This window comes from Patella vulgata, chromosome 2 (genome assembly GCF_932274485.2).
Source record: "Patella vulgata chromosome 2, xgPatVulg1.2, whole genome shotgun sequence".
Classification (NCBI taxonomy): Eukaryota; Metazoa; Mollusca; class Gastropoda; family Patellidae; genus Patella; species Patella vulgata.
This window is the reverse complement of record NC_065880.2, coordinates 17,488,040-17,510,891: the sequence shown is the minus strand read 5'-3', so window position 1 is coordinate 17,510,891 and position 22,852 is coordinate 17,488,040. Positions and strand designations below refer to the sequence as shown.

Genomic DNA, 22,852 nt, shown 5'->3' with positions numbered 1-22,852 from the left:
CAGTTCAGAGCAGAACAGTGGGACGTTAAAACCCATTTTATTTCATTTCATGTGGGCCTGACAAGGACAGCTGTCTAGTCCTTCGGATGAGACGAAAAACCGAGGTCCCGTGTATATATTGGAATGCACGTAAAAGATCCCCTGGCAGTTGGAATTCGATATAAGAGTAGGCGATAGTGCCGCTGCCCGGGCAAAATTTCCCTCATAGCACACTGTATGGCGTATGCCCGTCTTCATTAGCCCACTATAGGAGCAGAACAGTAGGACGTTAAACCCCATTTCATTTCATTTCGTACTCATGACTCAAAAATAATTTTCGATTTGCCCTACATGTTCAGTTAGATTGTATGCAAAATTTGCTACAATCTGCCGAAGTAGGTCTGTAATTAGGTGACCCAATATGGATATTTTCAGTAGAATATTACTTAAAATTAATTACATTTATTTTCTTGGTGGGCGTGGTAATATCTTTTTAAGTGTGTTTTTAACTCCTAACGGTTAGAACCAAATTGATATTTTATTTTTATCAATCTGGTCCCTTTTAGACCTATAGGGCCTACCATGTAAACTTGAAGAGTTGCCGTAAAATTAATTCTAATAACATAATATTACCAAAGCCCACCAACTATCGGATGTCAAGGAAATTGTTTTGGGTGTCGTCTGAACAGCGCTCTAAATCCAAGCTCAGTCTATCTCATCAGTCAGATGTTGATGACGGGTGTTGTTCACTCTTGATGCACATGAAGCTACGCCCCATTTGTTTTTTTTTTGTTTTAATTTTGTGCTAAAAGAGTATTCTTTTTATAGAAGCATACAACATGATAAACTTGCAGACTATCGCCATTGAGAAGACGACCATTGTCAAGATTGGTCGCATTATTTCTGTTACGTCTTTTTTGTATTCCTGATTGTTTTCAAATTTGAGTGAAGTCTGTGTCACTTCAGGCCCGGGACTGTACAGCGCAGTGGACGCTTCCGGCTGGCCCCCGGATCCATTCACTTGATTTGATATTTGTTTATTTGGTGCAATGTCTATTTTCTGTCCTGTCCGCAGGTTATCTTGTAGATTTTTTTGTTTTACGTGTAGTGCGGTCATCCTGCACTTACTAATAGGGCATTCAACATAATATTTCGATTAATATGCCTGACAAGAGAAAAACGGGTTTGAAAAATCCGAAAGCTCTTCTCGGCTTGATTCGAATTCGGTGCCCATATCACTCGACTACCGCGGCTTCAAATAAGGATATAAATAAATAAACACACCAATTGTTTATTAGGAGTTCTGTTGTAGGAAGCATCGATACCGTGACGATCGATCTACGACAAGGAACGTTTGTTGTAACCTATCTATTAGGTTTTCTAGTGGAAAAAGAGCAATGATATGATCTGTGATCTGTCTATCAATCTACTTGTATCAACTGCAGCTGAATATTTTGGTCGAAGTCCAAGAGGAAATCGATGGAAATCTCATGCATTTCGTTAATAACAAACTTTTCAAGAGAAAAACCCGGCGTATAATTGGCTCTCCGTGGTATGAGATTAATGCGGATGTTAAGGAGAAAGAAATAGAGAAATTGTTTATATTGGGTGTTTGTTTGATTTCTAATTCCGTTATATTTGATCGATAAATGGGGATTTGGGGATTTCTGTTTTCGTTTCTCAATACGCAATAACGAAGAGCGCATTATATCGCGAAAAGAATCTGTCTTTTATTTCAAGAATTAGATATATATAATATAGAAGAAAATGTATACAGTTACATCATATAGTTCCGATACTATTATATTGATTTGTGGACCTCGAATTTGAATATCCTTTAAGATTCGAACTCATTGACTTTCCTCCACATTCGGGAAACATGTACCCATTTTATATATTTACAGTTATTCACTAATACTTATTCCTAAACAATACCTCCCATTTCAGATGATGATATAAGATCTTTCTCGTCCCCAAAACTCTTCCCCTAAGATTAAAACTGGACCTTTCTTCGTTTTAACAAAAAATGTGTGCTCCGTTGGCTTCACCTGGTCTTTCATGGCCAACAGGCAGTAGTTTTGGCCCAGACAGGAATGATTTTAACACAGTCGCAGTGACTGAAATTGGACTTCAACGGAAACGGGGAAATGATAATGAAGTAATAAACTATAACACATACTTATGGAAAAACAGCTAGGGCGACGTTTCGACGAGTATTCTCTCAATAAGTATGTGTTATAGTTTATTGCTCTATCCAGTTACTGAATGCCTCTCAAAGATTATGATAATGAAGTAGACAGATTTTCATGCAGTGTAGGCCAACCAAAATCAAAAATGGGATCAAATAAAGATCAAGTATTAATTGCAACTCCCCACTCTCTATTTATTGTGTAAAGTACATGTCCAACGATAAAAGGGGCACTTTACTCATTTTAGTTTAATTTTTCTCTTTATACTGTGTCGACAGCGGAACGGTAAACCGGTTAGTTCTCAACAATGTCTTTAAATGCAAAATTATCAATGAAGACAGGTTGTCATCCTGCTAATCAAATGAACACATACACCAAATGAAATCAACAATATTTATTTTCCAAATAAATGAGATCGTGTCATTTTAAAGATTATTGAAATGAGGTTTTAAATTTCTAACTTAAAAATAAATTGGGGAATGGGGTAGGGGATAATAATTCTCTTTAAAAAAACTAAAGAGATGAATGTTGACAGTTGTTGTCTCAATGAGCCATCTATTCTGTCTTCAAAACTATGCCATTCCTGTTAGAAACCATTAATAAATAAAGACACACTATAATGACAGCCATTATTCAACTAAAGCTTTTGGAAGTTGAAATTGCTCACCTTGTTACAAGAATGTATTTATAGAAAACAAAACGTATATATGTGGAGTTTAATACTTGCTTGTGGTATTGATTTGTTTATAGGACGATAGATAGCAATAAACTCTGCTTTAAAGCTAACATGAAATATTGGCCAATTAAACAGTTGGTCCTATTTGACATGCTTTTATTACTAGACAAGTTGCCTATTGATTCTTAGATGGTACAACGACCACTATACCATCAAATTACCATAACATTTGTAACGGTTTTCTGTCTACTGGGTTGAGACCACCATTTACAAGTTATAAGTGATCATCGAAGCTCTCTGAACGTTGTACTGTACAGAAATACTATACAGACCACGAAGCCGATAACTTTCTCCAAGTTCAACCAACCGATTCCAACTCAGTTCGTTATTGGAAAATAGACAACAAAAATCAGTTACATTTCTGGAAATATCAAGAAAACGTCGATGTTACATGCAATTTATTTTTGGTTGATATTTTACGGTGGAAGTGTTGGCCAGGATCCAGATTGGTAAAATTTCAATTTGTATTGAAATTGTTTATCGTTATACTAGACGTAATATGATCACGTAACGGGGTGTACATGTGTGTCAAATTTGTCAAACAAAGATGTTAATCTGAAGTAGTGAAAGTAATGTGCATTTATCTATATCGTAAGGAATGTACTCAGAAACTGCAGTGTTCATAGACAGAGAGATAAAAATATGTCAAATGCATTCTAAGGATGTGGAATAATTCATATAAGATCTCGTATGTATGTAAATTATATATTAGACAAAACCAACTATAAAGTGCTATTGCTATATCGTCCGGGCTTAGAATAAAATAAAATAATTATGGCAAAGTGGAAGTATTTTTATGAATTTGTGGATCTCCCAAGAGAATAGAATCGTCGTGTTGATATCTGCTAAATGTGTGTATTATTTATATGTATCTATTGAGTGCTGGTCTTTTCAAACCTTGGAAACAGTTATACCCAAGGGGAGTATATATACATTCATGATAATGAAAACTTCATCTAGGTTTTTATCTATAAGAAATATATTAATATCGATTGGTGGTGAGACTCTGGGTCTACAGAGTATTGTTAGACATTAGGCGCGAGACATAACTTTCATAATATTTCTCCTGATAAGATCATATGTTCTAATCATGTTCTGAGTTTGTAATACGATTAGCGGCCATTAGGGAATAATTATCCTAAGCACGCAGACATTTGTGGCGTATTAATTGAGTGACAGTATAAAATAGCACCAGCATAAAATGTAAGGAAAACTCAAGCAGATTTAACTTCCGAAAAGACATAATTCATAACTGAAAACGTTCATAGACGGAACGTTTTGGATATGTAGACTTTTACTCGATGATAGATGTCGATAGATAATAAATATTGGAGATAGAAAGTTTAATGCTAACTTCATCCCAGACGATAATGTGCTATGGAGAAGTTAAGGGGCCCTTTAAAGTCTTTCTGAACGAAGTCTGGTCACCAAAGTTTAATAACTATGGTTAAATGTCGACGTAAAGTGTGTCTTTCAGTTGTGAAAATTGGTTTCATTTTTTATATTTTTGTCTTCCTACTTCAGTTCACCAAAAATTATTACAGACTTCCAAATGGTGGTGTTATCGATGACGTCAGAATCAATGACGGGGTTAATGTGAGGGGATATCATTATTCTCGGCTACCAACTTTAGGAATCAACAAGCTGAAACCAGAAATTAATAGCAGGTCAACAATCTCAGCTCCCTCTGACGTTCATTTCAAGAAGTTCTTGGCGCCAGCTCTACTCATTGTTGTTTGTTCCCATCCGTCTCACGTGCAACATCGTTTAACAATTCGAAACACATGGGGTTACAATTTGTCTGAGGAGGTGGGCGTCATGTTTGTGGTTGGGAGAGACAAGAAAGGGGCGTGGGGGTCTGTAGTAGACAGAGAAAACGTGCTTCATCAAGATCTCATTCAAGTCAATACCGTCGAAGATTACCGAAATCTGACACGTAAAATGATTGCTGGACTTAACGTAATTATTAACGATTTTTCTTCCGCTCAATACGTGCTTAAAACGGACGATGATGCATTCATTAATGTGCCTTATGTTCTAGAAGAAATAACAAATAACCGATACTTCCTGAGTGAGTCCCGTATAATGGGTGCCTTGTGTATTAATGCCACAGTGATCAGAGATCCCCGTGATGTGTGGTCCGTACCATCAAAAACATTTCCCAATAAAACGTTTCCACCTTATCTAGCAGGAGGGGCGTATTTGTTTAGGACAACAACTCTGATAAAACTGATAAAGTTTGCCGACCATGCATCGCCTTATCTGCATTTAGAAGATGTTTACATTACAGGAATATTAGCCCAATCTGCAGGTATTAAGCATATTAGTCATCCCGGCTTCTCGTTCTGGAACAGTAAAAAAGCCAGCGCGTGTGATATTGTCAACAGACGTCGGATATCAAGTGTCAATATGTCTGATAAACAAATCAAAATATTATATAAACAAATACACAAATACTATGTGAAAGGGTGTTAAAACTTTCTAAATATAATGGTATAATATAGTGTTTTATCTTGTTCGTGTAAGATTCTGATAAAGATGATTGTGTTCATTTTCATGTTCATGAATCATGACACAGGCACTTGAAGGGATTAAAATAAATAGTCAATCAATATATATATAATATATATATATATATAATATATAGTCAAGCAGTAGTAAGAAATTTTATTTTAATCCCTTCAAGTGCCTGTGAATCATGAATATGTCTGAGCTAATTAAACGTTGACTTTTCTGTTGTCAGAGAATGAAATGGAATGGGGGTTTCAAAGTCTCTTCAGCGCAATTAAAGGAGCTAATTAAATCGCTATTCTTTGGCACGTCTAGAAATGGACACAGATGGGCCAGAACGCATATAATAATGTAATGTGAATGTATATAAACTGATTTATACATTCAATAATTTCTGTGTTTACTTTAATTTCAAATCAGTTATGTTTGGCGAAATACGCGAAGAGTCTGAATTGAATGTCGGGCTTTGGTGTCTGGCTATTCAAGTCTACACCGGTCCATCGAGCCGCTATACAACTGGCGCTCGAAAGCATTCTGGCATATGATTCGTGTGCCAATTTTAAAATTTTCAAAATATTGGATATCAGAAACCCAACTTTTCACGGTAAGATAACAACATAAATGTTGATTTAAATTGAACAATAAGTTGTGCTTGCAATCTCGAAGACTGTGGGTGATACTGAGTTAAAGACTTGGCTCCTTTAAATACTTTGGCCATTTTGAGACTAATATAGTTATGTTTAAAACCTTGTCATGTGTGCAATGGGACACGATTTGCGATTTGTTGTTGTCGAGGGCGGGGTGAGGGTCCACTGCCAATGTGTACACAGGGTCTTGGTTTTGTATACCATCTGGGCATTCTTGCATTTCCAGGAGCATCCCCTAAAGAGTGGGAACCAGGGGCGAAGAAGGGGTGAATAATTGTAAGATACCGTTTAGGTGACCTTCAAGTTAGAGATTTAATGATATCACCCGGTATCGCGGCTTGCCTCAGTAACGAGTTTGACTTGCGTATCTATTTGCTTTCCCCTTTTCATATGTCTCCTATTTTTTAACAGCCGCGAATTGATTATCGAGTTGCTTGATTTTTATTTCATTGTTTGGCTTCATGTAAGTCCACGATTTTCAGCATTCCAGGCTGTTTACTTCCAGTACATACCTTTGATTTAGTACGGTATTTGTTATTTATTTAAAGGCTCAATACCACTCTTGTTGTAACTGAATAATATGACACAATCTTTATTCTTGTCAACAAATTGCACTATTTTAAAATATTCCAATTAATTGATGATACAAATTCCATCTTAACACACCTAATTTAAAAAATTGGAAAAATTCAACTAAATGATTTGAAAAGCCTGACGTAAAGTTTTCAAATGTGACTTGGATTTTTAAAAAATTTTGAACCCTCTGGACAAGTAAAATAGGATTTAATGGATAATTTACACAACAGGTACTGATTTGGTATGGTATTTGTTATTAATTTATATATTTTATTTTGATATGGTATTTGTTATTTTTGTACTTGATTTGGTATGGTATTTATTATTTATTTATATATTTTATTTTTTACTGATTTGGTGTGGTATTTGTTATTTATTTATATATTCTACTCTGTATTGAATTGGTATGGTATTTGTTATTTATGTAGATGTATATATTTTAGTTTGTGCTGAATTGGTACGGTATTTGTTATTTATTTATATATTTTATTTAGTACAGATTTGCTGTGGTATTTGTTATGTATTTGTATAATTTACTTTGTACTGAATTAGTATGGTATCTGTATTTATATATGTATATATATATTTTATTTTGTGCTGAATTGGTAGGTATTTGTTATTTATGTATATATTTTATTTTGTACTGATTTGGTATATATTTATTTATACATTTTTATATTTTACTTCCATATTATAGACCTACTGTTTCATGTATTGTGTATAAACAAGGCCTATTATTTCCCTTGAAAACAAGTCTAGTGATTAGTATGGTGTAGCTATGATATGACACCATACTAATTCAACCTCAGACCAATTCTGTTTTGAATCCGATATATAGGCGAGTTTCTGTGTGACATCAGTGTTGTTGATCTACACTATTGTGACACCGGCCTAACCCTAGTGTAACGCAGATAAAGCCATAACCCAACCTTAACCCAACCATAACACAATACATGGATTAACCTAATTGTCGAAGCCGTGGTAAGTTTTTAAGGCAACTTCGGATGAACTAAGTTTGAAAAACTTTAAAAAAATTTTAAAAATCCAAAGCTGGCTTTTTGAAAGACATGAGTGCTTTCTGCAGTTTACTACGTACGGTTAAAACATTTCAAACTCGGTATAAGTCTCTCTCGTGCCATAATGTACAACTTATACGGAGTCCTCTATTCTATGGTGATGTCAAAAACCACTATACAAATTTCAGTAATCTATATTGATGTTTTTTTCTTTTTAATGTTTACAAATCAACCAATAATTTACACATCGGTGCATGAAATTAGGCTAATCACCGTAGATTTTACGGGTAATAAATTTGTAAGATCCGGAAATGGGTTTGAATCCGGTGGTTATTAAATACGTCTGATACCTTATCAATTTTATTGATCTCTATTATGGAGAAAGGCAGCGAATGGCGAGCGAAAGGTCTTTGGCCTCCAAATCTGAAGAGGAACTCTATGGCTTATAGTCCAGACAGATAATTAGGCACATGTAGCTGTGCAAGGTAAATTTAGAATGGCGAAACAGTGTGTGCTGTATCATTAAAGGGAGAATAACACTCTTGCTGGCTTGAAAGCTCCAGAAAATAAATAATATCTCTATCTAAGTACTAGATGTTTAAGTGTCCTACCTGTTGTGTAAATTATCCATTACATCCTATTTTACTTGTCCAGAGGGTTCGAAAATATGTTTAAGTCGAAGTTTCATTTGAAAAGGTTTGCGTTAGACGTTTCAAACCATTATGTTGGATTTTTCAAAATTTTTAAATAAGGTGTGTTAAGATGAAATTTGTATCATCAATTAATTGAAATATTCTAAAATAGTACAATTTGTTGACCAGAATAAAGATTGGGACATATTATTCAGTTACAACAAGAGTGGTATTGAGCCTTTAAAGAGAGAGAAAGAGAAATGGGGTTTCGAAACCACGACAGCTGACTCAATGACAGGCCTTATGATACAGCGCGCACTTGCTAACCATTCGGCCATCCAAAGCCCCCTGTATCATTAAACCGTTTAAACAGGACAATGAATCCTACTCAATCTTATTCAGAAGCCAGGCCTTAAACTATGCATCACTGACATGGGCGAACTTCAGATTTTCATATCACCTGAACGGCTATATAGAGTCTATAATTATTGCTTTTCATGCATAGGCAAACGCGCCATGGGTCGGAGGAAGGGGGGGGGGGCAGCTACCCTCTTAACTTTCGGTCAATCTGACTTTTCGGACAAACGGGTAAAGTGAAAATAAAAATATTTCATCTAGATGTCAAAATAAAATGCCAAAATCTAATTTTAAGTAACTTTAAATTGAATATCACGAATTTGTACTGAATTAACTATGGATTAAAACATTTTGTCGGGAGCACAACTTTGTGCGACATTTTCGGGTATCGATTATTAATAATGAATGCAGCTGCAACAGTGTAGTTGGATGGTGGGTGGAATTCAGGTCGGCATAGAGTGGGATTTTGGTTACAAAACCATTGGACAACTTTGGAGTTGCTTAACTCAGCAGAAAAGCGCATTTGCGGCTGTTAAATTTCCAAAATCTCCGTGGACTGTAAACGATTGATTGGTTGATTGGAATTCCAGTCAGCCATCTTAATTTGACTACATTAGACCACTTTGCAGTTGCTGTATTCACGGGCTAGAATAACAGGAAATGCATTTGCGGTCGTGGCGGGGTGGGCGGGAGGCTGTAACCCGAAAATGTTTCGGGCGTTTCGGATTCTGCCCCCCACCCCTAACTATCATCGAACCTGTACGCAATCTGTTTCACAGAGAATTTCGAGTCTTCTAATATCTCTGTAAAAGATGATTGCCTTTATTTAACACGTGCCGTTACTGCTTCGGGCAGAATGCTGTCTTTAGTCATTTTAATACGCATTTGCACTAAATAGGAAATAATTTTTACCTACAAATACGTCAAACGTCTTTATTTATTTTTCTAATACATCAAAAAAATGTTTTAGAATTTAATTTGTTGGTGGAGAAATGTTAATATTTGAGACTCATTATCAGTAATTGTAGAGGCCTAGCGAATATTCACTGCTGATCAGTGTGACCGATACGCCGAGGTATTTCATGACAGCGACAAGTAGTACATATCTAGAAACGTTGAAGAGTCGGCCTAAAATGTTTTAGAGAGAGAGAGAGAGAGAGAGAGAGAGAGAGATGCCCTACGTGACATGTTCACGTCTGACAGTTGTGTATTCAATTTGTGTGTTTCAATTTCCGTTATTGTGTCTTGGATTACCAAATTGTATTGCTGAATATCAATAGCTACAACATATGGGATTCTTTCTTACTGTTGAATATCCGTAACTATAACGACAGGCTTCTCTATGGTGTAAATCATGACTTTGTCAATTTCTATCATTTCAGTCATAAAAAATTGAAGAATAACCATTTTTGACGTTCTGAAAACCCATACAACTACAAGCATGAAGTCTTTAATAAACCAATGTCAAAAACAGGCCACGAAAAGAATAGAATTAGAAAGCAGTAATCTGTTATATTTATATTAAATAATTTTCATACACAGACTCGATTACAATAGAGCCAGTAATTTGTGATATTTATATTAAATCATTTTAGATTTATGGTTTATAATTAATTTTCCGGCGTGGTTTCCCCTTGTCAGTGATGCAGGACGGGGGGCCTGACAAGGACAGTTGTCTAGTCCTTCAGATGAGACGAAAACCGAGGTCCCTTGTATATATTGGAATGCACGTAAAATATCCCCTGGCAGATGGAATTCGATATAAGAGTGGGCAAAATTTCCCTCATAGCACACTGTATGGCATATGCCCGTCTTCATTAGCCCAGTATAGGAGCAGAACAGTAGGAGGTTAAACCCCATTTCATTTCATTTCATTTATAATTAATTGGTGCATTTCAAGGTGTTTGTATAAAGAAACATTAAAGTGTCGGATATAGGACAAATGAGGCCCTGTGCTATATAGTTAGGTTATGATGACCCTTACTTGGCACAATGGTAAATCCGGCACCGATAACATATTATTAACCATCGTCATACGTATAGCAATTATGGAACATTGTTTACAATGGTTTGGCAAACTAATCAAAATAGTTGATACAACCTCCTCTGGTGTTTTACCTCAAACTTATATTATAATAAAACTCCCACAACTTTATCAAAATTCTCAAGGTTTATTATTCGGAACTGAAGACAGAAACAATTCTGAAGAATTTTTTTCTGAGTACATAACTTCCTCGACATTTCCCAAAGATTTTGAAAATTCCGTATGAAAATGTATGAAATATAAATCTTCTGAATGTGGTTTGTACATATCGTGTATATAGCGATATTATAACTTAATAGTTCCTCTACTTTTCTTTTTTTTTTCCTTTTTAACATCTTTTCAATATATATTTATGTTTATACTTTTATGGAGAGGGGGTCTCCAATCCAGTTTCTGTGAATAAATATTGTTTAGAAAAAAAACAACAACAGTTATATATATATATATATATATATATATATATATATACACGCAAACGAACATCGATTAAGTAAAGCCTTTCTGGTATGTTTAGGTCAAAAGTTCATTTCAATCCGTTTATCATTATCAAAGATATTGTGAGTTGAAATCTTGCGACTGTATCTGAAGCACGATACTGGATCTTGGCCGATCTGGAAAATATCTTTCCATGTTTATACCCACAATTCTAACCCTAACCCTTCAGAATAGTTTTATCCACAATCCGCCGTTTTTACAGCTTCAATTTGTACGTTTGACATGTAAATTGTAGACATAACCCTAACCCTAACAGACTATATAAGAAAGATATTTTCCAGATCGGCCAAGAGCTAGTATTGCGATTAATTAGATGAATATGCCCGTGACCATTGCTTTACGAATCTTCAGTCAGCGGGCTATCAGAATTCAGCCGGGGAGCGCGACAACGCAGGTAACGTACGTATCGCCGAGATTAAACATTTGAAATTCGATCCTCTTACTAACTTGAGAATCCCTTTAGAAATATTGTCAATAATTCATTAGACATAATATTCAATCTATTAAATTTCTTTTTATATACTATTAGTTTTAATGAAGTAGCCGATGTCTAGATATAAATAGTTATCAATTATACAAACAATATGATTTATTGAAAGCCTTTATTTATAATTTATTGATTTACAAAATAATTCAGATACCGTTAGGCTATTTCTATTCCTAGCCGTTGAAAAACCGCTTTGTTAAAGAGACATCTTGCCGAGGTCGATTAATTATACATCTCGTTTGTGGTAAATATCCGTGCCTTATGGAAATTGAAAATCTGTGATTCGAATAAAAGTCCAAATATTTTCATTCACTTACAATGTACTGGTAACATTCTTTTTTTAAAAACTAATCCTTTTTTTAAAAAAACTATTGTTGGTAAATTGTACTTTTTGTTTCAAAAGAATCTGTTATGTAACTAAAAAATCGGTTTTTTTTACTTAATCTCTAACTCAATATCTCACCCAAAGTCTTCGACATTGAAAACACAAATTATTTTTCAATTTAAATCAACATTGATGTTGTGGTCTTACCGGGAAAAGATGGGCTTCTGATATCAAATATTTAAGACAAAATAAACATTTTACGTTTCAGCGCCATTTCTAATAAGGGACTCGAAGAACGAGGCTAGATATATTCCACAAGTCATGTCAAACGGTGACAACATATTCTTATCTGGAGTGCATGCGCAATAAATACTTTCGATGTAGACTGGAATAACCAGACGCTAGAAATTGTCATTCGATTGAGACTTAATTGGGATATTTCGCCGAACATTACAGTAAAAACAGAAACGATTGAACGTAAATCAGTTCATATACATTCATATTACATTATATTATGTGCGTTGCGAACCATTTGTGTCAATTTCTAGGTCCTAAATATTAGCGATTTAGGTCCGTTAAGCAAGGAGTACGTCTATCGGAAGTCTTATGCATGCAGGTCATTGCAATAACTTGCAAATATATGTTCATTCGTTTAAATATTGACCACGCTGATAGCCTCGTTAATATAAATTTCGTTCCGACGTGCGCGAGCAATAGAGAAATACAAGATCAAACAAAATAAAATCTCGACAAACTATCCCTTCAAATGACCTTTTTTAGAAATTGTTATAACACATACCTAAAATACCTTATAGATCTGATTAAACTAATCAATGAAGTGTGTCTGGTTTATTATATATAATAATAACTTGGTTCATATATAATTATAATATATTGATTTTACCTATTGTCAGAAAAACCTACATGCATCATTACGTTATTCTTAGATAATAAATACACGAAAAAACAATTGTGGCTTGCCATGGGTAGCTTATTTTAAACGGTAGTATTGTCAGGAACTACCATCCAACCATGTGAAAGAAAACAAAGCATATCAATGGATGTTGCTCAGTCAAAGAAGAAAAACGCCCATTGCAAAAACTCTGATATTTGGAATAAATATAAGGTTTTGATGTCATGGCATTGTTTTTATGACCAAATCCCAACGGAAAGCTAAAGGATGGTGTACTGTTGATACTTGATGTTTTGATAAAAGTACATTTCAGACCAGATGGGTTATTCTCTGTCATCTTGTGACCATACCAGGGTAGCTACAAAATATGAAATTTATCTGCCGAGGTTTATCACTTTGTCAATTCTTCCAATTCAACAAAAGAACTTTTATATGTCCACATTTAATTCTTGAAAATACACTTGACTTGTTCGTTGACTCATAAGGAAGAACACAGACAGGGCGTACATTTCGATTTTGTTTTAGCAAAAATGAGATCGACTGACGCAGCCACGAACCGAGCACCGCAGATTCGAGTTTTCTAGGGTAGTCCGGGGACATGCTCCTAAGGAGAAGTTTTTGAATCTAGAGTCTCTGAAATGCCATTTCCTGGACTTGGAGGAAGATTTTGCAGAATTCCGTTGGTCAGAAAACACTTATAACATGAGTAAAATTTGATTACTACGCATAGGAATTCATGTTAACTATTAATAATTTGGCAAGAATGTACAAAGTACTGTGAATCTGTGACAACTTGTGAAATGATTACATCATTTACATGGACCTACATGTATATCTTTGATTTATTGTTTTGGTGAATATAAATAAATTAGCATATGTCGTCATCTTTTCATCAAGCGTGCACCCTTAGTCAAGTTTGACCACAGAACAGCGATTTTGCCACGTATTGTGATATCCAATCGACGCAATCATACATATATTCATACATATTTGAGATTCCCTTCTATTTTGGCACCGTTTGTTTACCTCATTAATTCGATTTAGTCCCTGATGCATAATTTTGAGACCGACTGCAGTGATTGAACTTATTTGGAGACAACCATCCCACATTTATGCTCTGGACATCGCCAAATAAAATAAATTCTATTGCACATCCTGAAGTTGTCTCTCTGTATAGGTTTAATCTTCGGAAAACTAGTTTTTGCTGAAATGTTTTAAGACTGAGAGGTGGGGGATATACAGAATAACACTTTTTAATTTCAAAACATTCTAATCAATTTCAAAACGCTTTGCATAGTTTTTATTACAGTCATATTTCTTGGGTCAAGGAAGAAGACTACTAAACTGAAAATTTATATTTACCTATGTCAAGGACCGTTATCTTTAGAATTTTTACTTCTACTTATGGGCATTTAAAGGGGTATGAAATAGGCAATAATAATTTTATTATTATTTTGTATAAATAAAACTCAAAACTCAGACCATCATTTTAAATTTTTTTAATGTTAATTTGCATTTTTTGGTATAAACTGTACATTTTATGATTATTTAATTACTTGGGAAAAATTGGACCATTGCAAATGAGAAAACCATGCTTAGAAAAATAATTTACAAGACCAACGTGATTATACAAAAATTGTTTATCAAAACTCTAATAAATACTACTTTCACTTAAAATATATTTATATCTAATGGAACAATGCATATAATTAATATAGAGATATGAGACTTTGTATGAATGATAAAGACTTATTATTTAATAAATTATTGTATTTCAAAATTCATGAACGAATGATAAAGACTTGTTATTTAATAAATTATTGTATTTCTAAATTCATTTCATTCTGAATACAATTAAGTCCAGAAAAATTTAATAATATCAAATGGTGAAATATTTGTGTATCTGGGTTCAACATCACATAGAGGCTTTATTTCTTTACAAACAACAAGAATATAGTAATGAATATATGAAACAATTTTAAATAATATTAAACTGTATTCAACATGGAACAAAATCTTTCTTGATGTATATTCAACATGGAGCAAAACAATTTTAACTGAGTATAACATGGAGCAAACATTTTTTTACATGAATTCAACAGGGAACGAAGCTATTTTATGGAACAAAATTTTATGTATTTAGCATAAATATCCCAATAGCAGACTCAATAGAAATATAACATAAATAATGATAAATCAATTTTAAATAGAACAATAATTAAAATTAGAAGAAAAAATGAGACACAGATATAATCAGTGCCATTTTGTGTAACTGGTTTGAGCTGACAAGAGACAGTAATATATTACAATGATCACTGAGTGATTCATGAACAGTACCAAATAATATTCTATGTGAGTGCAATAGACTATATGACCGGCTCTGTGAATTGGGTGGAGAAAAGTTAATGTAATATGGCACCACAAAAATAGTTCAGAGCATATTAAATATATACTAAATATAGTAAAGAATTCTATCATTTGTACAAGAAGTGACAATAGTAGGTGATATTAATGTTAGGAAAACAAACTTATTAAAATCATATATTTATAGCAATATGCTATTTGTAATGCTACAGGGGAAGATTTTGAACTGAATTAGAGAAGCACAAGTTCAAACTGGTAGACAAACACAGCATAATTATATCTAAATATAATATACATTTATTTCTTTAGCAATATAAATAAAAAAAAAACTATTTTGTTAATTTAAAATAAAATAAAAAGGCACTGTTACAAATTTCTATTCAATAGAAATTCTAACTACAGAAAATAGTCAAAAGTGGATTAAGTATCAAAAATTCATTCTTTTGCCAATAAATTTTGACTATAAATATATAGCTCTGCCATTTATATGTAAACTGAGGCAAAATGGGCAAAACAAAAAAACAAAGAAAAATATCTACATATGTACATAGAAAAATATGTAACGGGATGGCTATATTTACATGATTCACAATGAGATCTAGATAATGAGAGTGATGGTATGGCATTTAGTAATCAAATACAATATCTCAATTAAACACAGAAATCACAAATAAAATATATATTGTAGTTGGGAGTACACATTCTGGAAATCAATTACGTTGGACTCAAAGTTACACCACTAACACACATGTACAAATAATGCTATATATATGCACTGTTAATATAGTGACAATGGTAGCACACAGGGAGATGTATTGTATGTAACAATATAAATATAGCATACAAATCATAATTACAATAATTGAATAATCATTACATTAAATCTTTCATACATTCTATATTGCAATCGTATATGGGACTGGAATGCTTGATTTTAAAAAAAATACTTTATCACATTATCCCTGGGCATATTCAACACTGCATTGTCTTTTTTCAATTTTTTTCTTATAAGCACCTTCCAGATCAACATATATAACTGACAGCTAAAAGTATTTGATTTCGTAAACGGTGCCACTTTCATGGAAAGGAGTTAGTTCCCATGTATTAATGCAGACACAATTTATTGAACACACAAATCAGCTGTCACACAAAAGATGAAAACCCAGCTAATGGTGTCCGTGAACGTGATTGATTAAACACAATATTTCCATTATTTAAACCCATGGCATAATGGCTGCTGTCTGCTTCACTGTCTGTATAAGCGTAAGCATTATAACCTTGGTTCAAGCGTACAGACTGTCTTACATCATAGTTATTGGCATAATGACCTGGAAACGGTGGTGGGGGTGGGGAAGCTGGTACTTTTGTTATACTTATATCATCACTTTCATCATCACTGGGCTGAAAATATCGTAATAAAAATTATTCAATTAAAAGTGAATAAAGCTAAACAAAATAATTCTAGTTCCTCCTTGATAAATTCATGTTTCAAAGGGCAATAACTATTCTTTGTTGCTAAACTCTGCCCTAATTTTGGTGACAAGGGCAGTAACTCTACAAGAATCAATGTGTGATTTAATTTTGATAGGATTCCTCCTGAAGACAAGCTGACCAAATCCAGTTGGTTTGAAATTTAAAAAAAAACCAATTCGGACAGGGTTGACAATATACTCCAACATGAAATGTGAGTGTAACAAGATTGATAAAGGTTATAGAAATAGAAAATGAAAATTCATTCTATAAAAACAGACAATGATGATTATTATTAATTTATTTCTGAAAAGCAGGATCTATTCATAAAAATAAGTTTAAATATCATACCTCAGTTGAATCATCCATCTCGGAAGGTTTATCTGTAATACTACTGCTATTATCATCTGGTAAATGAGATTTAGATGTTCCTGTAGCCAAATCTTCACCAGAATATGTAACACTAGCAGGACTTGGTCTGGGTGGAGATCTACTACTATAAACACATTAAATAAAGTGAATAAGTACTTTAATAACTATATCAATAGCTATAATTTGATATCAATAGTTATTTTTTTTTTAGCAATAGTTGTAATTTCAAAGCAATAGATAGGTTGTCATGAAATGAAACTTAATGCTTACAAGTCATCTGAGCAGTTTAAAAAGGTTGTCAGATATTTATTCTTTTGTAGGAAAAGGGAGTATTTACAAGACATTAAAAACTGATAAAGTAACTTGTTAAGTAATTAACAGAAATAATTAAACAAAAAAGGTACTGGTAATATTTTTGAATTATCGCAAATCATTAAATAGGATTCTCAGAAATAATATGCATAAATTTAAAGTCAAGCCTATATTTATAATCCCTGGCCCTCTCAAATCAATCAGATGATAACTTTAGCCTCCAGAGCGTCTACAAGCAATTATGTACTCCTTACAGCTAGGTCGAAGACAATATACGAACAAAATTTCAATGAGGGTGTATGAAAACACTTACCTGGCATATATATTTTTATTGTGACCATTTCTAGGTAAAGTACGACGTTGTGCTTGTGATTGTCGATACATCTCTATGTTTGTAAAACCATCGTCATCTGCTTCTGGTGATTCAGACATGACAGTCGTATTTGTATGAGATCTCTTCATTTCTTCTGGAAAAGAGTACAATAATAAACTTAAAACAAAATTTTATTTCAAGCAAAGAGAATAACTGACTTCAATTAAACATGTCTACTAAAATCCTACCACTTGTTTTGTTGCTTTACTAATAATCCAATGTTTTCATTTTATATTGCAATTTCAATAGTCATGTAACAGTTTGATTCTACAATTAACACAGGCAAAACACATTTCTTAATGCTATAGTTATAAATATTAAATAATTAACCTCCTGCCTCCCTTCACCCATCGAAGTGAAACAAATAATATAAGACAGTTGCACAAAGTACACACCGCATCCATTTGTCTGCCAAATTAAGATACATCCACTGTATCTTCTTATTAGAGTATAATGTGGATGAATGTATGGTTATTAAATAAACGCAGATACTTACTTTGTTGAAATCGTCGTTTACGACCTATTAGACATAATAATGAGATAATAATTAATATTATTATAACTCCTGCTAATGCTACTATAACTAAGAACCACCATTCCGTATGGAAGGGTTTAGCCACTGCAGCTACAGCTGTAAGAAAAAATTAACCCTCAATTAGACTTTTTAACAACCTATTTCACAATTATTAATAAAAAAGACAGATGGAGACGACTGGGACATTTCGTCCACAAATTGAGATATTTCGACTTATCTTTGGCTTTGGGTAGGGTTCATTTTATGGACCCAAAATAGACCTTATTTAATCCCTATAGCTCATACAGTTATGATTTAATTTTCAAATTTCAACTAGATCCACAGAATGTGATCATAACAGCCAGTTGATATTATAGAAAAAGTATTTTATTAAAATATCAAGCACCACGCAAATATCGCAAAGTTTTTTTTTTAACTCTTTTGGGTCTGAATATACAGTAAATCTTTCCATCTGTTTGAGGGTTGTTACTTCAATGTGTAAAATTCTAACAGAGAAACACACAAATTTAATCAAGTATTGTAAACATGATCTTTTTCTCTTGCAAATTAATGAAGATCCATTCAAAAGTGTTTTTACCTGGACCTGGTGTTTTAAATGTTTCTAATGAAGATGTAGGTTCACTGATACCATAAGAGTTGATAGCCATAACACGTAATTTGTACTGATGGTTTGGTATTAAACTCTGGTAACTAAGGACAACAGATGTTTCTGGGGAATTCTTCTGTAAAACTGTCTTCCAATTCTTTTTGTCTGTTGGGCATAAAGAATAGCATTATAAATTGATGTGCTACAAAAAGAGTTATTCTTAATTTCTAATTAAATTTATACATTCTAGAGTGCTATAGAGTAGAAGAAAATTAGTGTACCAGCATACAAGGCTTCATGTGTATCTATGAGTGATGACGGATAGTGACAGTGTCTACATATGTAAATGTTTTATTTTTACATCAACAATACATGTATGTTCAATCCATAGCTATCAGATAATAATCTATGTATATGAGACTTTTAAATTAATTAATAAGTTAAAAGATCACTTGTTAAAAGATTGGGCTATTTGTAAATAATAATAAATAATTGGGCTATAATAAACCAGTGATTGTTGTGTTTTTAATGTGCTAAATTGCTAAATGTCACTAAAGATTATATCTCATCTAAAATGCGATTTTAAAATAAGGCATCTCATGTAAAAGGTAACCATCTTCTTTAGGCCTACACAAAGTATTAAGTTACTTTCTTGATATAAACGGAAGGAAAATAAAATGTTATGGTCTGGCACTGTGATTTTATAAATAAACATGAAATTATTCACAATGGAATATCTCATGCAGATACTATTACGCTTCAAGAATTGGCACTATATCAAACAAGGCACAGCAGTGCACAAGATAATATATAAAAGCATGCAATATTAATAGGTAGTAAAACTTCTGGTGCATTATTCAATTTCAAAGAGATAACTCTGATATGTGGAGATCATTTACCTTGGTCAAAAACTTGTACCATATGACCATATATAGGTGCATCTCCTTCGTCACCCTTCATCCAGTTCAATATGACAGATTTATCAGTAGTTATTAATGTCAGATCTAAGGGCATACCAGGTGATCCTAGAAAAGTTAAAAGTCTATATTTGAGAATACATATAGGTAATTATAACATAATAACAATTTTATATTTTAATATTTCAATATAAATTTTAGCCTACACAACAATTTTATGTCAAATATATTGAACAAAAGATAATTAAATTAATAAATTGTTCAATAATTATGAACAAATATATCAGGTGTGAAAATTCATGCTGTTCATAAAACATTCAAATTAAAGGATCTTACCTGGTTGTGGTCCGGTTCTAACACTAGATGACCTCTCTTGACCTAAACCCTTTGATGTTCTAGCACTAACTTGGAATGTATAATTACCATATTCTTCTAGATTCTCTACACTAATACGGTGCTGACTACCATTTAACGTTAATTTTACTAATTTAGTTTCAGCTGTAAAAATAAATACAACAGTTATAATTTGATGATACGTTCAATTTAGGAAATTCTAGTTATAGGTCTGTACACCGGGTACACCCAAAACTTCTTTGTCTAAGCCATGGATGTTTCCAATTCTTCCTACTTATTTGGATGGAATGGAAAACAATGTCAACCTGTGGACAAATTTGAATGCACATAAACGAACCCTTGATAGTTGGAATGTGAAGAATAGGCAAAATTCTCCTTCGTAAAAATGCACACATTCGTGGTATTTAAAGAGGCATTATACAAGAGATAAATCTGCCTATTGCAGGTCTTTCTTTAGACCTTAAATGTTATAGAAATTATTAATTGGACAATTAATTAACATGACAAGAACATAATTAACACTCGATGCCATCGGATGGGTCCGATTTTAAGTTGATTAGAACAGGTTCAGTCATTTAATAATTTAATTTAAAACTGGATAATTGAAACTTTGTTTATTATCTTAACAACGGTAACAATGACAATCAAAGCTACACTGTTCTTCTAACCTATAACTTGGCTCAGAGTGAAGTAATCTGATTGAAATTTTCAACATATTCCCTTTTCATTATCTCTTTTTAAACTATTATAGCAAAAACTGTCAACTCTTTGTCTTATCTTACTTAAAATACAGATGTGACGTCACCCTTTGATGTTGGCGTACCATTATTTCAAATAATCGTACGGGCAACTTGCCAATCGTACCTTGTCAAATATTTGACGTATTTTACTGTAAACGCACGTGCAGAGTGTCTGTATTTTAAGATGTTTAATGGTCTCGAGCTGAGACATTGCGTAATATATTGTAAAAACACTCGGACCTGACGGTCCTCTTGTTGTTACAATATATTACTTAATGTCTCGCTCTCGACCATTAAACAATACATAAGCCCCTTTAAGGTCACTATTACTATGAAATAATAATCTAAGTTCCCATATTTTATTCTGAGAATTAGTAACATGATATTGTTCTGATATACTTACCATCATCTGGTTTGTTTAAAAAGTAGACCAGTTCATATTTGATTATAATACCATTAGATTCATCTGGTGGTAACCATGACACAGTTAAACTTTCTAATGTTATATTGGTAAATACTAGTGGTCCAGTTACACCAGGCACTGAAATACATAATACTCATCTGTAATATACACATGTTACTGAAATACAAAATACTCATCTGTAATGTTAAGCAGTGGACACATTAGCCGAATCATAAGGCCGAATCGTTCGGCAGAATGGGTAGACACACTAGGCAATTGCTTCGCCGGATTCACCAGTCGATTGCATCACCTTTCACGTCACATGATTAAACACGCTGGCGTCTATATTTCTTCAAACAATCAAGTGACTTCTCGATATGAGTGGATGATGAGTGGTGATTGGCTTATGAATTCTACATTCGGGCGAATGCTTTGACGAAGCGGACACACTAGGAAAATATATCAAACATGTTTGATTCGGTCGAATAGAAATTTGACAGAATGACAGTGGACACACTAGGAGAATTTCACTGTCAATTGATTCGGCCGAATCATTCGGCTAGTGTGTCCACCGCTTTACTGAAATTACATAATATTCATCTATAATATACACGTTTGCATTTTTTGAACAATATTTATTTTTTTTAAAGATCAATCCAGGCTTCAATTATCTAACTTATCACAAATATGTGGGCACCCAGTAACACAGCATAATTCTTCTAAGTTTTTATTATTCACATATGTTCAACTAGAAAACAGTGAATACAACCTGGATTAACACCTACCTGCTTCATCAGTACTAGCTGACTGAATAGAACTTTTGGGTCCTTCACCAGCCAGATTATAAGCTAGTACTGTAGCATAATAATATGTATATATCTCCAGTTTTTCTAATATAACATATGTATTAACTACTATCACTGGAGTTATCTTTCCACCATCATCAGTAGTATTACTCCAATACAACACCTTAAATTATAAAATAATAAACGTAGGATCGATCAGTCAAAACTGTAGACTTAACATATGAATTGATGTACTGGGCAGACCACGGAAGAGTTTGTTAAAATTGATGTACTGGGCAGACCTAGATAGGGTTTGTTAAATTGATGTACCTTGTACCATTGTGGGATAAAAATGGATGAATTGATGTATGAAACAATGGATTGAGGAACTGATAGATTGATGTACTATAGTATTCAATGCTAGGTTGGTAAGTAGTATGCACAAAAGCATTGATTACTGAATTAGTGAATGGTGAACTGCAGATCAAGTGAGAAATTATTGGAGAGAGGTTTCAAAGAGTGTATTGTTGTAATGAAGAGTATATTGTAATATTGTTGTACTACAGGGAAAGAAATCTTTAAACCATTCACTTCTTACCTTGTAACCAGAAAGTCCACCATTTTGTGTATCTGGAGGAGGTGGTTGCCAGGATACTTTAATTTCTGATGAACTAATGGTTTCCATTCTAACTTGTGTTGGAGGAGCGGTTGGAGCTGAGGGGAAAAACAAATAA

At 33.4% G+C, this 22,852-nt stretch overlaps 2 protein-coding genes across 4 annotated transcripts in view; one reads left to right on the top strand and one right to left on the bottom strand.

Moving 5' to 3' along the window:
* The first annotated feature begins 3,048 nt into the window (after positions 1-3,048).
* On the top strand, positions 3,049-5,489 carry LOC126811694 (beta-1,3-galactosyltransferase 1). Its single transcript, XM_056098859.1, has one exon. It carries the CDS (start codon positions 4,348-4,350, stop codon positions 5,377-5,379), a length of 1,032 nt encoding a protein of 343 aa, XP_055954834.1. The 5' UTR covers positions 3,049-4,347; the 3' UTR covers positions 5,380-5,489.
* An 8,912-nt stretch (positions 5,490-14,401) lies between these two features.
* LOC126809997 (protein sidekick) overlaps positions 14,402-22,852 on the bottom strand; it is a 35,449-nt gene continuing 26,998 nt past the window's right edge. The window contains exons 25-34 of one of the 3 annotated variants that reach the window (XM_050534876.2): positions 22,717-22,832; positions 22,119-22,302; positions 21,334-21,471; positions 20,173-20,334; positions 19,819-19,944; positions 18,911-19,084; positions 18,295-18,429; positions 17,739-17,892; positions 17,093-17,237; positions 14,402-16,672 (exon numbers count right to left, since the gene is read on the bottom strand). In XM_050534876.2, coding sequence (XP_050390833.2) covers positions 16,415-16,672; positions 17,093-17,237; positions 17,739-17,892; positions 18,295-18,429; positions 18,911-19,084; positions 19,819-19,944; positions 20,173-20,334; positions 21,334-21,471; positions 22,119-22,302; positions 22,717-22,832 — 1,592 coding nt within the window. In that variant the 3' untranslated portion in view covers positions 14,402-16,414. The remainder of the gene's footprint in view (positions 16,673-17,092; positions 17,238-17,738; positions 17,893-18,294; positions 18,430-18,910; positions 19,085-19,818; positions 19,945-20,172; positions 20,335-21,333; positions 21,472-22,118; positions 22,303-22,716; positions 22,833-22,852) is intronic. The other 2 variants (XM_050534877.2, XM_050534875.2) reach the window with 2 other exon arrangements.

Coding starts and splice junctions, on each gene's coding strand:
- LOC126811694 (XM_056098859.1), top strand. CDS start 4,348: ATGGTTAAATGTCGACGTAAAGTGTGTCTTTCAGTTGTGAAAATTGGT.